The 21,015-nt window shown below is 35.9% G+C and overlaps 1 protein-coding gene across 1 annotated transcript; it reads right to left on the bottom strand.

Annotated features, from left to right (window-relative positions):
* Positions 1 to 273: 273 nt before the first annotated feature.
* On the bottom strand, positions 274 to 18,377 carry LOC110031014 (phospholipase A I). Its single transcript, XM_020734035.1, is given in 19 exon segments — positions 274 to 983; positions 1,310 to 1,399; positions 1,484 to 1,700; positions 1,783 to 2,248; positions 2,357 to 2,563; positions 2,788 to 2,926; positions 3,098 to 3,234; positions 3,354 to 3,537; positions 13,243 to 13,404; positions 13,470 to 13,591; positions 13,687 to 13,947; positions 14,280 to 14,442; positions 14,518 to 14,763; positions 14,857 to 15,066; positions 15,144 to 15,297; positions 15,408 to 15,486; positions 15,604 to 15,751; positions 17,728 to 17,944; positions 17,946 to 18,377. Coding segments are annotated over 19 exon segments (3,933 nt in total). The 5' UTR covers positions 18,236 to 18,377; the 3' UTR covers positions 274 to 542.
* Positions 18,378 to 21,015: the final 2,638 nt, after the last annotated feature.

The following is a 21,015-nucleotide window of genomic DNA, read 5'->3' as shown; positions in this document are numbered from 1 at the left end:
AATGTTATGTATTCATATATTTCACGCCTAAATTTTTTTTTCATGATTAAAAAAATTATTATTAAATAAAAATTATAATTGAATCACATTGAAGGGCAGACATGCATTTTAGTGAGAATAGTAGAATAATTTAGATTATAACCCTTGTAATTTATTCTAAGTGCCTCCATAAATCATAAAAGTTACACATGTGACAATAACTTTTTAATCATATTTTAAATATAAATCAAAATTAATTTCAAAGGAAAAACACAACCCAATAAAGGCCTTAAACCAAATTTATATTTACAACCCTCAAAATCTTAAGCTAGGTAGCAACTGTCTGTTTCCATGCATTTTTCACCATGAATCATATTGATTTAATGGATAAAATGTCTACAAAGCTGTATGAATGACTCGTTACATTTTCTTTTTGAATAAATATATCTCTCCAAAACTATTAACTCTAACATTTTTAATGCCTTTCTAAATTTCCTTCTATATCATATGAATTTCCTTCTCTGTAATTGAATTTTATTCATGTTGTATGAATTTGACATAATTTAAGTAGCACTAGGAAGGTGGCAGATGTACCTTAACTTTGGATGAGAGCTGAGCGCATGGTTCAGAGCGAAATTGACCGTTGCGCCGTCTCGAAACAACATATCATATAAATCACAAACAAATCTGGAAAGCTCTTCCTCGTCGTCGTCATCGATGTCGACCACACGAGCTTTCTCTGTATCACTGTCCTCCCAATCGCTTGTGGGAGTGGATGGTTCGGTCTGATCATCGTCGGCCTCATCGTCACCAATTACAAACTTTCCGTTTTCAAATATGCCATATTCGCCAGCGCCATTGAGTGCCACAGATTCAGCATCAGGCGGTTCTAATGAGGATGCCAATACAGCTTTAGCTCCCATGTCTAGGAAGGCTTTCACCAAACTTGGAGCTGGCCCACATTTGCCTGTGCAGATTATAATTCTGTCTCTCCATGCTCCAACCTACAAATTTTGCCGAAAAAGAAAAGAAAAGCTTCAATTACATGTAGTAATGCAATTTCTATCACCCTGTTTGTCATCCCCCACCCCTCACTACGCTGCTTCCAGCCGCCTAGTCCAACGCCTCCATCCCAAATTTATAGATAAGAGATGAGATAGTGAAATAGAGAGAGAGAGTACTTGAAAGTTGTTCTAACAAACACAGGCTTCTCTGGGATCATTGAGAAGAAAGAGAGTGAGAGACTGCTTAACAGATTTCATCATCATCCTAAGCCCACACTGATTGCATTACACGTAAGCCAATAAGTTTAACATGTGATAAATCTCACCATCCAGCGGACATCCTCAGACGACAGATGAATAGCTGGAAGCGTCCTTCGAAACATATATGCGCCAATCTCCTGATTATCCTCCATCACCTTCAAAATAATGAGCATCAGGAACAGTTCTACACCAAGCCAAATGCATTTAGATAAAACCACTAAAAACAGAAAGGTGCATACTTGAGTTTGACGGCCAATATAACGATGATGAATGCCGCCAACTTCAAATTGTCGCCAATGCGCAACCAAATCCGATATAGAAAAAATCTTTGATAGAGAATAAAAATCTTTTCTTTTGCGAACTCGCATCATCATCGATATGCTCAACTTAACACTCTGAAGAAATTTATCTGCTAGTTCTCCAGGCTCAGCCACCACAAACACATCATTCTGCCAACTGATGCAAAAAATACACTCACTAAATAATCAATTGACATTAACAAAATTAAATTCAAGCAGTTAGGAAAAGTGTATATAACCTTAGTATTAACCCTGAGGAATCATTTTGCAAAGCTAAATGAATAATGCCTACTTGAGGCGAATTTTGTAGCTTCTCGTTTAGGGAAAGGACGTTAATGGAAGGCTGCCTCGAGAGCGGAGATCTAGGAGATGTCACCTTTCCGAGAGGGTGACCATCCAAACTAAGCGGCGGCACCAAATCGATACGGCTCGTTCTTTGAGGACCACCTTCAGGACTATAAACAAGCGGACTAGAAGAGAAACTTCCTGTAAGTATCGGAGATGTGAAGGGTGTAGGAAATGCGGTGGTTGGCTTGGACAATCCTGAAGTTTTGTGAGTAAGAGATAGCTTAATGCCGGCACGAACACAAAATGCCTCGAGTGCCCGAGAATGATTTATGGTTTTTTTAGAGTCAAGATTATGTGATGACTCTACAAGCAGAACCATTCGTCTCCACCCCAATGAAGGGCTGTCATCATGAAGCACTGAAAATGATAAGAAAACAATTTTCTAAATCAATTACAATTTGCTCTAACTAGAAAAGAGAAAGTATAGTGAAGGCGATGAGAGCAAAAGTGTGAGACAATACAGACCTGAATTTGCAAGTTTCGAGTTGGATACATGGCGGCCCTTTGATTTCTCAGCCATTTTTTCCTCATTAGCATACCTTGAAAGTAAGCGCTCAAATAGTCTCTGAAAAGCCAGACCGCTTTTGTGGATATATTCATCAGTTGCCGCTTCCAATTTAAGCCAAATAGCAGGATCAGTCTCATCTAGTTCCATACCACATCGCTCGTCCACTGTAGTAAAGAGACGATGACTTTGTTTACAACAATTTGCATGATACAGAAATCAAATCAACGTTTTTAATCATCGTTTAGTTCCTTAAAGCTAGTGCCTTTTAATATAAAAATCACATTCTACGAGACGAGCTTGACCTCAAGTAAGAAATTGTGGTACAAGACATTGTAGCTTTCTAAGCAAATAAAATAATGCGATCAGCTCAAAACACGACCATAGTTACCCGGATTGAATCGGAAATACTGCATGTCGGGAAGCAAAGGCATCAATGTATCCATTGTTTCCTCCACCCGCTCAACTGAGCACGCACTTTCTATCAGCACCTGTCCTGTATCGAAATAACGCCACCCACCTTTTCGAACCTAGATTTTTTCATAAACAGAGAGAACCAATTAGAAACATGAAGACCTTCTGATCATGAAGGAGAGAAAACAATTACTTCAGTCATCTATACATCTAAAATATAATGCAGTGTAAAATTTTCATTAGAAGGTTTCAAGAATCCCATTCAGCTCCATATATCAGTGCCTTACTTTGGTTGGAACTGAACTACATCCAACAGAAACTAGACAATCAATTCTAGCATCAGGCCACAAAAGTTGGGTTTCCCTTATGGCAAAAATTGTAGGATTATTTGCTAGAATTGCTCCATCTTGCCATCGATTCAAATCTGAAAGAAAATAAAGATGACAAATTCCTCTTTTAGTGGCAGACTGCAGCGAGAAAACAATAAAATGTGCTAAGAAAACAAAAGCCTAAAGCAACATTCAGGAAGAGATTTGAAATTACCATCTGAGAAGTCATCAAGATAATAAGGAGCAGCAGAAGATGCCCTTATTGCTTCCCATATCCGGTGCTTGCAGCTCCCCATGAAGGCGCAACGACGACTGCAATGTGGACCAACAGAACCGGTGGCTGTACTATACGAGGCAGTACTTTCACCCAAACCCATCTCTGGGGTGCCAACAGGATACTGAAAAGGGGAAGAAAATCTACTATTACTACTACTATATTGAATCTATATTGAGTAAAATAAACTTTACCGCCTCACTATTAGGTTGCAAATGAGCACAAACTACTCATGGCTTGGCTCAATGAGAGCTCGTTCATAATCATTTGATTAATTTATCGAACCAGAATAAACAATTTAGTGAATACTTAGTTGTTAAATGACAAAATTTAATAGCTTCTATGAATCATTTATGCTTATGAACATTGTCGTTTAAAGCTTGTGAACAAGTAAGAAGCTCAATTCATGCTAAATAATGGCTCCATTAAAACTCATTTGTGAATTGTGAATTATTTCAAAGTTTTTTTATAGGCCAGACAAGCTTTATTTGATGCAGCTCGTTTATTTTTTCAAACTAAGTTGCTAATATAAAAATCGATTAAATTTCAATTAAAACTCATCAAAATTTGATTAATGTTCATCTATTTTGTTAAATGAATTGCTCACTAAAAAACTCAATAATTCCAACATAAACCAACCTTCAAATGAGTTTGAAACAAGCTTGAACATGATTTTGATAAACAAACAAGAGCTCAAACAGAATCTTAATAAATGAGCTCAAGCTCAAACTAACACTTGTACAGCTCAGCTTACTTCATTTGCATCCCTACTCACTATTCAGTTGCACACATAAAACATCTAAAGAGAAAAAAACAAAGAACACTAAACAAATTTATGTCGGTGTTGATCAGAGAAATAAAAAGAAAATGTGGGGCAGAAATTTAAAAAGAGAGTTATATTAATTAAAATTAAATTAATTAACTTAGAATTTTATCTAATCCCGCCTGTTGGAGTTTGCTCGATGGGATAACTATTCACGCTCAGCACAATTACAAACAGATGAACGAAATGGCAATCTGCGGGAGATGCAAATCTGACTTCTCTACCTTAGCACAACTCCTTCCCTGTCGCACAGGAATTTACTCGAGCCCCTGCAATCGACCTTACTCCTTCGTTTCCTTCATCGTTCGCCTCAACCCGTCGAAGCCCTACGCCAACATCATCGTCTCCGTCAGTTATAAGTCTCGTCCCCATCTTCCACTTGTACTTTGTTTTCTTCTTGTTCTTCTAAGGTACAAATTTTTCCATTCTGTTGTCTTCTCCACTCTCAGCAACAAAAAATTTAAACTATGTTTTAAATGTCCAATACCTCGATGATTGACGTGTTGATAAAAAATTATGATTCAAAGTCTATTTTGAATTCAATTATTTCAATTATTGAACCCGACCATCTGTAAGTAGGACAAAATTGACAGGGGTTTAAAGATGATTCAAGATTTCTACTGAAGGGACCAATCGTTTAAATCAAAATTTCCAAAGTAATTAATCAAAATATTCAAGTTAAAAATAAATCACTTAAAAACTTGAAGCAAACCTCCCTCATCCACCCTCAGCAATAGTCTGTCGAGGGTGACAGATTTTTTACTGACTTTAGCTCATAAAGAACTACTGTCATATCAAATATATCAATATATTCACAATTAAAATAATTGCATGTCAGTGAGAGCGTGTCCCGAGTCCTCTATTCGCGCGGTTCCACAAAATAACGATTACAACCAGAGCTCTTTGACCGGGTGATTGCCCCCAAATGACATCATTATATTACGGTCACGGTCGCAACATGTTTGTTCCCCAACGGCTTTCCACATATGAAACAGCGACACTCCCAAATAAAAGTTGTACCCGTGTCTGACATGTGTTGGACACGAACACGGCTCAGACATGGGTCGATATTGTGTCCGACATTTAATAACCATGTCGACAATACCGCCTACCCCGACACCTCTCTCGACACCTCCCCAACACCTCTCAACGCCTCTCTCGACACGGGAATTAAAATAAGATGTAACACTTAAGCGACAAAGCAGAATCCAAAGCGTAAAAAAAAAAAATCTAGCGACGTTTGAAGGTTTGCAATCTTACCAAAGCCTCGCAACAGCTTCCATTGCCCTCACAACAAGCTGCCGAAGCAAACAACATCGTTGTCGAGCGTCTCGCATCACTGATTGAGTCGTCGAGCAGCCATGATCGAAGCAAGGTAGACTTCGACGTGATCCGAAGCTTCGAATCCAACTAGGGCATCATCCAAAGCACGATACAAAGCTTCCACGTAAACTCCCTCACGACCCAGAGCTTCAACGCTTAGTTGGGACAATCTAGTGAGGTGGCGGGAGCCAGGGGTCGATCACGCGTGTAGCAACATACGTTTTTTATTTTTTGATACATTGTTTTCTTCCGACAGGACTCCCATAACGTGTGTTTTTTTTTTTTTTTTTTTTGATGAGACTTTAGTAAGGTGTGCGGTTTTTTTTTCGACAAAACTCCCGTAAGGTCCTGTGTTACGGTTGTTGTTATTTAATTTTGACGTCAACAATTTTTTTTTTTTTGGATTTGGGCTATTATTTGGTATTCGATCTTTGATACAACAATTTTTTTACACCAAATTCTTCACTTCACATAAAAAAGGCCACTATTTTGACGTTTAAACAGTAAATTTCACATTTTTATGAATAAGGAAGGTGGTCTGTGGGTAATAATTGAAGTTTGGGTGTTATGAATGTTAATGCATAAGAATTGGGCGTATGTAAATTTCTCAATTTTATAATAATTGGCTAGTTGAGATGAATCAATCTCTTTGTTTTAAGATTTAATTTGAACTTGTTTACGCCCCTAAAATTAGATTAATATGCATATTGTAATAACAAAATAAATAAGCCACTTGCATTTTTCCTCCCACATGAAATTACTATGAAATTTGGTATTTTGTTTTTTTTTGTGGATCAAAAACACTGATTGAATTACATATGTAAATGTCTCATTATCCTTTTATTAATTATTATATATATGTGAGAACTTTAAATGTTTATACTTTCTTCAATTGATTAATAGGATAATGACTACAACAAGTAAATCTAACAATCTCATTGAAAACGAGACAAAGTTTTTATGGGCACGTCAACAAATTAGAGCAATTAGGATCAATAGGAGCAGGAGGTAGAATTTGAGTGTTATTTCTTTGAGTTAGAGCACACTTGCTTTGACAATCTGCAGTTGGTATTCAAGCATGTCCTAAAGTGTTTTCAACATAAATTCAAAAAAAAAAAAAAAAAATCCAGAAGTTAGATGTTGATGCAGAGCAAAAAAAGAAGAATGCTCCATTTAAGATGGTTCCAATTCCTTCTTTCAGGCCCGGGAAAGTGGTTTAAATCAGTTGTATATAGCTCTAAGGTAAGTGGGCATTTATTTATAGCAAAAGGTATTGATTATGATCATGAGAAAAGAAAAATGTCATGCAATAGTGTTCTAGTAAGAACATTTAATTTGCAAGTCAGAGAGCATTTGCATGAAGAAATTGTTTGAATGTTTTATTCTGCAACTATTCCATTTCATCTGCCAAGAAATCTATATTATTTTAATGTGTTCTCATATGCAGCTAACAACACAATCTCTATATATATTCCTCCTAGTTATAATTTGTTAAGAAAATTGCTTCAAAAAGAAATAGCAGATGTTGAGAGACTGCTTGAGCCAATGGAAACTTGGAATGAGAAAAGAGTTATCATACTTTGTGATGGTTGGACAGATGCCAAAAAAAAGCCTCTCATTAATTTTATGGGCGTCATGGAATCTGGACCAATGTTTATAAAAACTATTTACTGTAAAGGTGCATATAGAGATAAGTTTTGCATTGTCAATGAAATTAAAGAAGTGATGGCGAGCATAGGTTCAAGTAAAGTGATTCAAATAACCGTTTATAATGCACTTGTGTGCAAAGCTGCAGGACATTGATTGAGGATCAATATCCTCATGTTTTTAGACTCCTTGTATTGTTCATACATTGAACTTAACATTGAAGAATATATGTGCTCCAAAAAATATAGAAGGAAATGAGATAATTTGTGAGCAATGCAGTTAAATAATTAACATTATAAGAGATGTCAATTTCATAAAAACTTTTATAATGAACCATTCAATGAGTACCAATATTCAATGAGTTTCTAAAGCTGAAAATGTTGCCTATTGCAGAGACCTGTTTTGCATCAAGTATAATTATGCTCAGGAGACTCAAAAGAATAAAACAAGGGTTACAAATGATAATGATCAGTGACAAGTGAAATAAACATGGTGAAGATGATATAAACAAGGCAAAATTTGTGAAGGAAAAAATCATGAATGAAGTGTGGTGGGATAAAATTAATTATGTTATTGATTTTACAGAACCTGTGTATGACATGCTGAGATTGACTGATACGGATAAACCTTCTCTCCATCTTGTCTACGATATGTGGTTCTATGATAAAAAAAGTGAGACAATATATATTAACATGAGGAAAAGGGAGACAATGAAGACCCCAATTTTCAGTTGAAAGATGCAATAAAAGCAACACTCATCTTTATTGTTGAGTCACTTTCTTAATCTAAGATATTATTTGTTTGGATGTTTATTTTTTATTAATCCTAACTTATATTAAATTTGTCACTTATAAGTGCATTTTGTATTAAGTATTATAGTCACGCTTGGCTAAGTGAAGCTCCAAATCGTGTTGCTTCACATGAGAACATGGAGATATCAATTGAAAGAAATAAATGCTTAAAAAGTATTTTCTCAAACATCGAAGAAAGATCCATTTTTTTATTTGGAGTTTGCTAATTGTTTTGAATTTAGTGGTGTTTTTGTTGATCATGCCTCTATAGCTTCTAGAGCTATTATGGATGGAAAGGTTTTCAAATTGTTGGTTCAACTGTGTCCATCTTGTTGTTGTGAAAGAAACTGGAGTACATATTTTTTTATCAATTCACTTTAAAAAACAAAATTACTCCGCAAAGAGGTGAAGATTTGGTATTTGTTAATATTAATCTTCGTCTTCTGTCAAGGAGGAGCACGAAATATTCTCAGAGGGACACAAAATTATGGGATGTTGGTAGAGATTTCTGGGCTACAATGAAGGATATTGAAATACTTAAAGTTGTCAATCTTTTCTTTGATGAGCCATGCTTAGAAACAACATTTTTTTCTTAATGATGGTGAATGTGTCATTGATGAGGGCAACAAAACTAATACAAATAATGACACCAATATTGACTGCATTAACTCCAATTAGTAATAATTATGTTGTTATATTTTTGGCATTTTACTATATTTTGTTTCATTTTATTATTGATCACATTAGTATTAAGTGTATTGATAATTTCTTGATAATTTTGATATTGTCGAAATAACAATTATGATTATAAAGTTTTATTGTTGTAATGTCTTTAGTAGAAAATAATAAAAATATATATTTATATTAATAGTTTATGAAATATAAAAAATGTTTCTATGTCGTATCGTGTCATATTTTTTTTTAAATTAATGTTGTATCGTATCGTATCGTGTCGTTTCGTGTTCGTGTCCCAGTGCCCGTGTCTGTGCTTCATAGTTTTCTACCATTTGAGTTGTGAATCATAAAGATAAAATTGATTGAAATGAAGTCTTTTGTTAGCTAAGATCGACTTAAATTTGTCCCCATATCAACAAGGAAATCTTGGACGAGAAAACTCTGACAAGAATCCTTCTGTCGGGTTGAGTCAACTACCTCCTCTAAGTAATTCAGGGATCATGACAGCCTGAAATGACGAAACCATGGGATCTTGATAGAGTTTCATCTTAATTCCCCCACCATCCGTTTTAAGCTTCAAATGATAAATTATACAACTTAAAATCCTTGTTGCTATTGTATTTTAAATACTCATTTATTAATGACTAGCTATAATAGAAAGTTATCTCCCGTTATCAAGAGGGGTAATTAACCATAGGGGCTTACGCCTATGGAAAATCTCAAACCCTATACCAAAAAGTCTTGGCTAAATGAGGTAAAATTTCTTGGTAATGTCTTATCTACATTCTAATCTGCCTTCCGAAAATTCGACCATATGAGCCCTCTCTCTCAACAAATAAAAAATAAAAATCAATGTAGAAAGAGTAGTATTGAGGAGAGGGCGTGAATGTTTGGAGCCCACAGTTGGCGGATATATGAACAATCAATATCTCCCCAAAAGTGAAATTCAACTAGCAATGTTGATGTGCATAAATGAGCAGGTTGAAAATTTAGGAAGTCTATTTTTGCAAGAAGCCAACCAAGAACTCACACACACAGGTCAATAGACACGCACACGACTACTAGGTGAGTGCAATAATTTTCCAGCCCAAGCGAATATTCCATATTCATATACTTTTGAAAAGCAAAGCATCTTTCTAAAGCAGGACTGGGTCTTCCTGTCAGGTTTATGTTCAATGGCTTTCTTCTTTTATGTGGACTTCATCTGATCAGGTCTTCATCTTGCTACTCGAGCCCTCTCTAGATCTGAAACCTAATACTAGAAGATCCATTCTATTTGGTGAGCAAGGTCATGCGACTACCTTTTATTCAGAGGCCGGTGAATAGAAAATCAATGGTTAATGAGAAGACATGGAGCATGTTGAGAGGAATTGGAAGATGAGAAAAGGACCTCTGAAAGGTCTAAAATGATGCTGAGAGGGGAAGTGTGCTGAAAAAAATCCATCAAAATTGAGAAAATTGTGAGGCGGGAGAAGGGGCACGAAAAATATATCGGGAAATGCTAACTCAAGAGCCAAGTGATTATGGCTAAAAAAATTATTATCGAGCAATGATATGGTTGCCTCGGAGACAACAACCCAAAAAAAGTTTCGCAATTAGTGTGACCTCTCCATAACTTTCATATCTAAAACCACGATAACATATAATTTATGTTTACCACCTGTCAAATTATTTTTCATGTGATCTACATTCCTTTTGATATAAAAGGAGATTGCAAGGAGAAAGAAGGATGATGAAATCTCCTCTATAATACAAGGGTTGAAAAGATAAGCGAAAGCGAGAGATTTCTAAGAGAAGGGCTATGAGGTGTTGAAAAGCAGAAAAAGAATATGAGGGAGAATTATCTTCCTCATTTGTTTGTCTAGTTCTTCGTATTACCAAAAATAATAGTCTCTTGCTCCACCAAAAAAAAAATCAAGATTAATAACCTCACATATGTTTATCTATTCGACATGTTTGAAGAATTTCTATGTCATGTGGTTATAAATCAAGTTCTTGGCATTAAAATGGTAGGTTTGAGAAGAGCATTTGATGCATGGTGTTGGCAAAAAAGAGATTATAAAAAGAAAATCATTCTTGGTTGAAGACTAAGATGATAACAAAGTCGACGTATTGACATTAGCGCACTGCAAAGAGAAAACTCCAACGACTTGGCTAAGCAAGTTGCACTCCTTAAACATTAGATGATTGTTGTGATGGAGTCGTTGAGCAAGCAGATCCTAGTGGTGAATCAAGAACAAGGAGATAGGGAAGAACAATCACAAAGTAAGATCCTGGCCTTCCAACAGTGAGTAGTATGTGAAAGTTCTAATAAGCAAGAGGAAGACGAAGACTAGGGAGACAAGGGTCAACATCACTCTTTCAAGATATGAGCCAAAGTTGAAAAACCTACTTTTAACGGTGATATCAATGCAAAGAAGCTCAAGGCTTAGGTTGGTTGGGTCAAACTATTTAAGTCTATATGAGTAGTCTTCCCAATAGAAGGTTTTGTTTGCTCTTCACAAACTCATAAAACAAGTGTAGAATTGGTGAAATGTTGGGTGTCAAAACATAACATGGGTCAAATTTCCAGAAGCTATTACGCCAAGAATCTTACACAATGGATATGAAGAAGAAAGATGGAGGTGGCAAGAATTGATGCATTTATAAGATGAGACTGTACAAAATTACACAATGAAGTTTAAAAGATGAGTTCTGATGATTGACATGTTACAAGAAGGCATCTCAACGTAGACAAAGTACACAAGAATGGTGCATTATAGAATCTCCAAAAATACATCAACCATTTCCTCTAAAGATCACAATCAGACCAGCATTCTTGCCATGGAGATTAAGAAAGAGAACAGGAATTGAATGGGAGGAGGAGGAATGAAGACTACCGAGAAGAAGAAGAGGAACATATAAGATTCTAACAAAGCATCAACTTGTGCCACAATTTACATTCTAAAAAGGCAACGAGATGCACTCTTTAAACAACCATGGTGGAATTTAGAAGAATTTGCATGATGGGTGTTGCGAGACTTAGAAAGTAGGATTTAGGAGGCTATACCTAAGCTTGATGTCATCATCAGTGGACTTCATTTTGCACACAAATTCCGAACGATTGATACTCAGCTAACCAGCCACTGTTATCTTTTACAATGGCTATAGTGGGTTATTTATATGAAGACAATTCCTTCAGTTGGCTTGGAGAGCATGTGATCATGTTCTCCTCCTTTTAAGCATCTCCACAATGTGGGTGAGATGTGGACCAGAGGTCTGGCACGTCCTTGAGATCACTGGAATTTAAAAAGTGGGTGTCAGCTGTTGAAGAATGTCAGCTGGCTCAAAATCTAAATAAGATGCCAACTGCAGTTGCAAGAGGCATAGGATGCGATTAGAAAAGGACAAGATTGAATGGAGATGGCTTTTTGTCTTGACAGTTTGAATCCAAGTTGGATGAACCCAGCAAAATTTACCCATTTTTCTTCATTTATTCATAATTTGAAATGATTTGAGTTCCATACAATCCATAAATTAATTTGGAAAATTTTAAACCATTTCAAATGTGCATTAATCACACCATTAATCAAGTTCAACAGGTCTCTGAGTTAGTGTTCAAATAGAAATAGCAAAGAAGATGATTTCGTATAGGGCTAATTGAGCTTCAAGCTTGATTAATTAGACACAGCTTTAAGGGCCAAAAAAATTAAAATAATTAAATCCAAGCTAATTAATGCAAGTATACCAAATTGATCCTGAATCCCTTGGGTTCATTAAACCTTGATAAAACAACTAGGTCTTGACAATCAATAATAATTTGAACGTTATAATAAGACTCAATTGTGTTAAGCAAGCCTCAAATTAATTAGATAACATTAACTGTGTTTGATTTTTGGGGTTACAGAGCTTTAACCAGCCTGATTAGTCCTACAGATAAATTGGAATGGAATGAAATCGCAAGTTTTGGGGTAAACACATACAAACTAGTTTTAATTTATGATATAATGATCTCAATCCACATTTTTTGAAAGAATCAATTTGTTCCATCATTTTTAAAGATAGAGAGATATAAAATAACACAAATTTGCATGTGTTCATCTATATCGATCACACAAAATACCATAATTGATGTCCATCAAGCCACAAGGCCAGTTATTCTTCGAAAATATCTCAACTCAAATGCTCCCCAATCCATCAATAAAAATAAGTGGGAACCAAGCATCTTGTTTGCTTGAACTTCAATAGTATTTGAAGTTGCTTTGTTATACAAACTTCATCTCTTTCTCTTAGATGCATTATGACATGAGTCTACTGCAATTGCAATTATGACCAAAATATGAAGTTCATTAAAGAATATCATATTTTAAGGAAAAAAATATAAGTAAGAAAAAAGTCATTCAGCACATGAGTCTACTGCAATTGCAAGAGCTCGGGATGGTATAATTTTTTCTTAAAGGTTATTTTCGAGAATCAAATCTAAATGTCACAATGGAAGCAATATAATTACTGCTCTAGCCACGCCCTAAAATTAGAATTTTTTAAAGCAAAAGGATTGAAGCATAGCAAAAGTGTGGTGCGGTGGATGCACCTGATAGTTTCGGAATATGAATGGTTGAGCAGGTGCAACACTAACGAGAGTTGATACAACAAAAACCTTTGGGATCTTTTTCACAGCTGAATCTATGAGGAGATCACCATCCTCATCCGCACACATTTCTTTAAGTAACCTTTCAAATTGATCTGCACTGTGCTGCATGAGAAAGTTCACTGAGAAGAAGAATGAGGAAAAAAAAACCACTGCCTGAGATTCCGTACCTTAGATCCATGAACAACTACCCTAAACCTTTGCGATGAACTCTTGTACAGTTGATCCAGCTTCTCCCTCCAACTAGCAGCTTCATTGTCTTTTGGAACAGGATCAGTAAATACAACTTTACCTGGGGAACCAATAACACAGTTATGCGTAGTATCTAAAAGAAATTAAATAACAAAGATGAGATGCCAAGTAAGGTAACTCATCATTGATGATCACCTAGTTCTTTGTAAATCTCTTCACATTGATCCAGGGTCATCTGTTTGACTCCAAGGGCAATTGCAAGCATGCCACCAGTAGAAGTGCCACAAATAAGGTCAAATAATTCATGAATACGCTTGCCAGTGCCTTGTTCAATTTGCTTAAGCATCCGCACAGTTGCCAAACCCTTCATACCACCCCCATCCATTGAAAGAATGCGTAAACCTTGCTTTCCAACTGGCCTTCCTCTAATTGCCCTTCTCAAGCTTTCATTCTCACCTGTTGATAAAAATATAATGAACATGAATACAAATTATCCTTGAAGAATTGAGTAAAGTGTCAAAATAGTCTCCGAATATTTACATTGGATCATTTTAATCCCAAAGTTTATAAAAGGACTAAATTAGTCCACGGACTGTTTTAATGGGAGCTAAAATAGTCTTTAACTGGAGACTATTTTAACCCATATTGAAAGACTGTGGGGAACTAAATTGAAATTTTTATAAACTCATGCTAAAATGACCCTTACAAAGAGTCATGGGACTATTCTGACACTTTTCTCTTAAATAAATGAAAATTTGCAACTAAACCGTGAAATAGAAATGACATGCCAAGGATGGCCAAAGCACGAGCAGCAGCCTTGTGTACACGAGGCTCTGGTGCAACTATCAGGCGCAGGAGAATTTCACGAAAGCTTTCAGATTGAACTAGCATACGGCGATTCTCTGGACAGAATGCTAAATTGCCAACAACTAATAATGCTAGCCGTTGCACCTGATGAGAAAACCAAAGTCAAAACACATTCCCTAGTTATCATTGGCTCCAACTCAGATTGAAGTCGTGGGTTACCTCTATATTCTTGTGTGCACAAAGTGCTTTAAGTGATTTCAGTACATCTTTTGTCAACATCTTCTGTGCAACACTGTCTGAAGCAAATGCCAAGTTTACCATTACTTGCAAAAGGGACATTAACTCTCCCTGACCCACAGATTTAAGAGCAGACTCGATTGGTTGCATTATATCAGACTTAATCAACTGCATTGCAAGGGAAACGTCTGATGCTAGTGAAGAAAGAGCAGAACAAGCTTGTTCAACCTGAAATATGCACTCATCAATGCAACTGGCGTTCTTCAAAAACAACAGGCAGCTAAAGTAATCAAATTAGTTAGCTAAAAAAGAAGAGCATACCACATGCCGGTTATCACTGCTTATCATGCTTATAAGCTGGCGTATAGCATTTTCTTCTTTATTAATAGCTAAACGATTTGTATGGTCTTGCATGAGTTTTGCCAGTGCAGATGCCAACAAGGGATGATGACATGAAGAAAACCGGAAAATAAGAGAAAAGAAAGGGCTCAATTTGTGTTTTGATGCGCTGAAGTAGCCGGCATTGTCCATCTGAAATCACAAAAAAAAGAAGGTTTAATGTAGGTTCAAAAGTCAAGCCAAGAAAGGTTTCAAACTGAAATCATTACCTCTATTTGCACATTCACTGTCTTAATATTTTCCGTTGCTTCAATTCTAATATTGGCCAGAGATAACCGTCGAAGATTGTGCAGTGGTAATATTTCAGGAAGGAACTCAAGTGGATTACCATATAGTCTTAGAACTTGAAGCTCTGGCATAGCCCTGCCATTAAACTGAAAATAAATTTTATCTTGATCGGCATATTCAAAAGATAGGGAAACCTATTAGCCTATGTAAAATAGCTTTGCAAAGCATGCTGCTGATAGGATGACCTTAAATCCAGAAGTGGGCGAATGAGCTTGTTGTGTTCAAGTGAAAGCTCAACTAGCATCACACACTGCCTCAACTCAACTGAAAAGAATATATCCAATGGTCTAAATGTGAAAGAGAATCATACAGCGAGAAATTACGCGTCAATCTGGAAAAAATTGAAGTTTCCAAACAAACGATTAAGTGATTTGGGCTAACCAGGTACAGATACCAGGACATTGTTGTCCGCCCTTAGCACTTTCAAGCTTCTCAACTCACCAAGTTCAGATGGAAGCTGCGCAAGTTTATTGTTATCCAGATAAAGCTTCTCAAGAAGAGAAAGCTTCATCAGCTCTACAGGCAATACCTGTTAGCTCCACAAAGATGAAGAAGTTAAAGAATGGCAGTTCACTGGGAACTATCATTCAACCACTTAAATTTATAAAAGGCAATACATTTGTATCTGAATATATCTCAACATCATATGAAATACACTAATTCATACAATCAGGCATAAACAAACAAGTAACTATTTTACATTATTTTTAAAAGTGTGCTTCGAAGGACGATTCACAAGTAAAGCAAAGCGAAGGGCGTGCCCGCTCCACTTCGCTAAAGTGCGCTTCGAAGCACAATTCACGAGCAAATTAAACAAGGGTTTTTTTTTATTTTTAAGGATTTAATTATTTCAATAAACTATTAGAAATTGTTCGAAATTTTAATTTTCATGGTCAACCTCAATATTTACCTTAAAATTAGGTATTGTACCAATTTTTTCTATTATATATCAATTTTAAAGTCATAATTTATGTTTTATAATTATTAATGAATGCATTTATATATTAATAGTTTTATATAACCTATTGGTGCTTTGATTAATAAAAGTACCGCTTTGCTCAACACTTTATGCTTTGAAGCAAAAAGAAAACATTATGTGTTGCATTACACTTTGCGCTTTGATAACACTGCTATTATATATGCAAATTCCTTACCCACAAACGATAGTAAAGAATTGCAAAAAAGCAATTTAAAAAATGATAAAAACAAGGAACATCAGAGAGGAAATTTAAATAAATCAAAAAAGTGTTTCAGCTGCTGCTTATATAATTTAACGACTGAAATGCGCATACAATGCATGCCATTTTATGCCTAGATATGTCAATCTTTAGCTTAAGTGGTCAAGGGGAAAAGAAAATAGGAAAAGCATCAACTCAATGTGAATGGATCAAACTAGTAACAGAAGTCTAAAATAACACCGAATGGCACATAAAAAAGTTAATCAAATGATCTCTATGAACTATCAATAACCATATCCCTAGGTATAATAAAAATAATATTATAATTTTTTTCAATGTTTTTAAATTTGTATATAGAAGTTAATTTAATTTTTATGAAGACCATACAAGTCCCTAGCTTTGGCTAAGCCACCAAACATATAGCTAGATAAGCCATCTTGACTTTAACACAAAAATGCATATAATTATGTTGATTTTTCAGTTTTCCACTAAGCCCCCTAGAAAACAAACGAGCAGAACTAAAACTTTTCAGCTAGAACAGTGAAGCAATGCATGTAATTTCTATGGAATTTGAGAAAAAATACAACTATAATTGCTTCACAAATGACAATGAGAAAGGTTTTTGCTTTATTTTTTGCTGAAAAGCATGATTTTTTAAATTAAGTTTTGATTTGCCACATATCAGAATGAACCTCCAACATCAACAACAATTAGTTACTTATTTAGTTAGCCCTCAAAAGTTCCTCTCTTCATTGAAGAAGAACAAGAAGTAAACAATCATGATCTCGTTACTGCCACTAATAAAATATGATGAAACTCATGGAACTCTAGTACTTAACAGATAATCAATTATAGCTGAAGAAGAGCGATGCAGTTATTAAGGTATAAAAAGAAGTGAAAACCTAAATTTCACCACAAGTATAAAAAATGCGAACACAATAGAAGGACCCTATTGTAGACCAAATGTCACCAAAAGTTCCATTCTAAATTCAAGAGTAACATGAAGTAACCTTCCCGATGTCACTAACTTTCACTTTCAAAATGTCATAGAACTCATGACACTCAAGTACTCGCGATTCAGAATTCATTTCAGTTGATGAATATTTAACCAGCTATCGGTGTAGAAAAATGAACAAAAAACTGATTATTCGCCAAATGAAGTAGAGATACAACAATTCGAGAGAAATGGGCTCTCAAGAGGACCTAATGGAGTGAAATAAACCTAATTACGCATCAGGGCCATCTAAGTTTAAGCATCAACCCAATAAGCAAGGTCAAACAACACAACGAGGACTGTAATTCCCAAAATATCGCTTAAAAAACTCACCGACAAGCCGCATCCACAGAGATTCAGAACCTTTACGCCACCCCAATGCTCCGAAAAACGGGAAAAGCCATCTCTGCTGCCCGTTGACGAGAGATCTGACCTCAGCAGCCGCGTCAAAACCCCGACCCCATCGCTCTGTTGCCCCGACCCCGCGGCCTTATACATCGTCACCACCCGCAGCGGCTCCCGCTTCTTCATCACCTTCATCTGCATCCTCCTCCCCGTCCCCACCGCTCTCATGAAGATCAACGAGCACTGTGTCCTGAGGCGGGGGGAGTGCGACCACGACCTGCGACTGGAGGCGGAGTGCGACCTGCTCCTCGTCGTCGCCGGCCGACCACTCGAGATCGATCCGGAAGCCAAGCTCGTCAGAGGATGGGCGGGGTTCTGGAGGTTGGGTGGGCGGGGAAGATGGGAGCGGACCGTCAGCATTGTCGCCGAACTCACCGTAGTCAAGTGCGAGGTGGAAGACCTCGGAGGCGCGTTTCCAGCCCAAGCCCCATGACATGACTTGGGTGAACTGCGTTTGGAAAACCTAAGTTTAGGTTTCCGATGATTTGGAGGTGTGCGGAGGAGTACGGCTGCTGGAAAGGAGGGGAAGGTGAGGCGATGGCGGACGGAGGTGGAATTCGCAACAACTGGGTCGGCTGCTCGGCTTCAGTTTTGTCTTCGGTTTCAACTCTCTCTCTATATATATAGTTGATTTTCTTGCGCATAGACCCCCCAAATTAATATTATTGCATGCAAACCTTGAGTCCTGGTTAAAACAGCGTGAAGACTTGACGGACTCGACTGCCTCTTTTTTCAATCTGGACCTTTGCCATTTTAATTTGGCATATTGTGATTTAAAGTTCGAATATTTGAACTAATCAAATATCTCAAAGGCTTTTTTATATAAATATTTATAAGATATTAGAGGATGTAGCACTTGAAATATATGAATGTACATATCTCACACGATAGTTTTAAATTTTACGATATAGCACCTAAATTTTTACTAATGTCTAAAAATATTAAACATCATAGTTGGTATCATAACAATGTTCAAATGTTATTTGAACTAAGTTTGAATCTCGTTTGCACTAAAACTAAATCTCGCTCGAACCGTTTTCAAAATTTGCTCAAATCATGATCGAATTAGTTGCAATTAATGGGCAATATGAACCACTTTGATTGGACAGCATGAAGAGCTTCCATCAATTAAATAATATTTGAAGGATTTTTTAGTGTCTTAAAAATGTCACAATTAAACAATTTTGAACTTATTGGATTCGTCTTGTCGGGACGCTTGATTCGATTGGAAGCTCGTTGGATTCGACATCCATTTGACCGTTCAAATATATCCCAAAAACTTTCAAGTGTGATTTAATGACTTGATGTGAGTTTGATTTGGCTCGGATCAGACTAGTTTTGATATCATTAGGTTCCTCTCATCGAGCCGGCCAGTTTGACTATAATTTTGTTGAAATCGTACTTTTAGATGACTCGTTATCAAAATGAATGTTTCTTGCTAAAAAAAGTTCATTGAGATCCGTTACATACCTCGGGTTTCGTGTCGCATGATGAGAATTTGTTCATGAAGTATCAGCACCTCTTAATATTTGATAATTTAATGAAAGTCATTCTAATATTTAGAAAAATTTATCACACCTATAAAATTTTATATATATATAGATCATTTGGTCAGGCGTCTGCTTATCAGTTGTAAGTTCCCTCTGATCTAGATATCGAATCCCCCCGAGTATAGGGTGTGATACCCGAAACGTCCTGAAGTATGGATGACGACGTGAATCCAACCACATTTGCATCCAGTGGCATGGTGTAATCTACACAACCATCGGTCGTACATCCAATTTACCAAACGTTATATTTTCTGCAAAAATAGACGATTGCAAGAACATTCTCATGGAATACCAAGAAATTATTTGACTTGATAATTATTAAATACTACTAAATCGGCCATCAAATTTCTTTCTTAAATCCTAATATTTTCTGCACCATCAATTTTTCACTAGCTTAAAAACCAAAAAAAATTAAATAATTTTTCTTTAGTTTTTTTTATATTTGCTAGAGCTTTTATAAATGCATCATATATATATATATATATATACATATATATATATATATATATATATATTGAAACAATTGAGTGACCGATCCATGATATTGTTCATAATTGGTGAGAATGAAGTGAAATTAAAATCGCAAACAAGGAATACAAGAAATTAATTGATTATGGAGGTATTACAACTAGAATATTGTTGTGTGCCTAAAAATTCATAGCGTAGAGTAAATATTTAACATGTTAGAGATATTAGTGTTGTACAAAAATTTAGCACACACTTTAATAACATAAAAGTAGCGCGTGAAGACATCAGAATTTTTACGTGGAAAAATCTCCAAAAGAAAAAAAAAACACGGGGTCTATCTTAGTCAAAGTAAGTCATTGCATGTTTGTAAGTACAAGAGTGCGATTATTCTCTCAGGAATGGAAGAACGGGGTTACAATTTTACGCTGAAAAACTACACTCGTCTTTAGATAGCTTAAAAAGTACAAGTGCTAGGAAATTCAACAATAATGGATATGGCTACAACAGTTGCAAAGTAGTGGTCACTAACAGCCTGTAGTTGGTGGCGGCGGGTGGTAAAGGCGATGATAGTCAACAATGGCCCACGACTGCGGAGGCCAATGGTCCGCAATAGCTGACAGCTATGCAATCTGGTGGTTACTCCTTAGGTCTTCTCTTAAGAATATACTTTGAAATTTCACTTCTCATTCTCTTCTTATCTTTCTCTTCAAGTGAAGAGAGTGTGCTTATTTATAGCTTTTAGGGTAGGATTTTTTGGTCTTTTGGCACATAACTTCACTAACCACCTGATTGGATTGTACATCATAATCTTCATTGATCATATTTAATTTTTCTAATAATTTAGGTATCATAATGATCTCAAAATTAAGAGATCTTAAGCTTATTGGATTCATTTTGTCAGGTCTCTCAATTTAAATATAAATGTGTTAAATTTGGAGTTCATTTGACCATTTAATCAATAATTTAAAGTTTTCAATTGTGCTTAAACATCTTGAGTTAGACTTGATGGAACCCAAATTGATCCAATTTAGACACTGTTGGGTTTCTCTTATCGAGACATTCAATTTCACTATAAACTTTTTAAATGAAAGCCCGGATAATATTGAATTTGTAGTTGAAAGATTACTCAAGATCCATGTTTAATAAAAAATTATTGATGACACGTCAACTATTATATTAATATTATATAAAATTTTAA

The sequence above is a fragment of the Phalaenopsis equestris genome, unplaced genomic scaffold (assembly GCF_001263595.1).
Source record: "Phalaenopsis equestris unplaced genomic scaffold, ASM126359v1 Scaffold000761, whole genome shotgun sequence".
Classification (NCBI taxonomy): Eukaryota; Viridiplantae; Streptophyta; class Magnoliopsida; order Asparagales; family Orchidaceae; genus Phalaenopsis; species Phalaenopsis equestris.
This window is presented reverse-complemented; position numbering and strand designations above follow the sequence as displayed.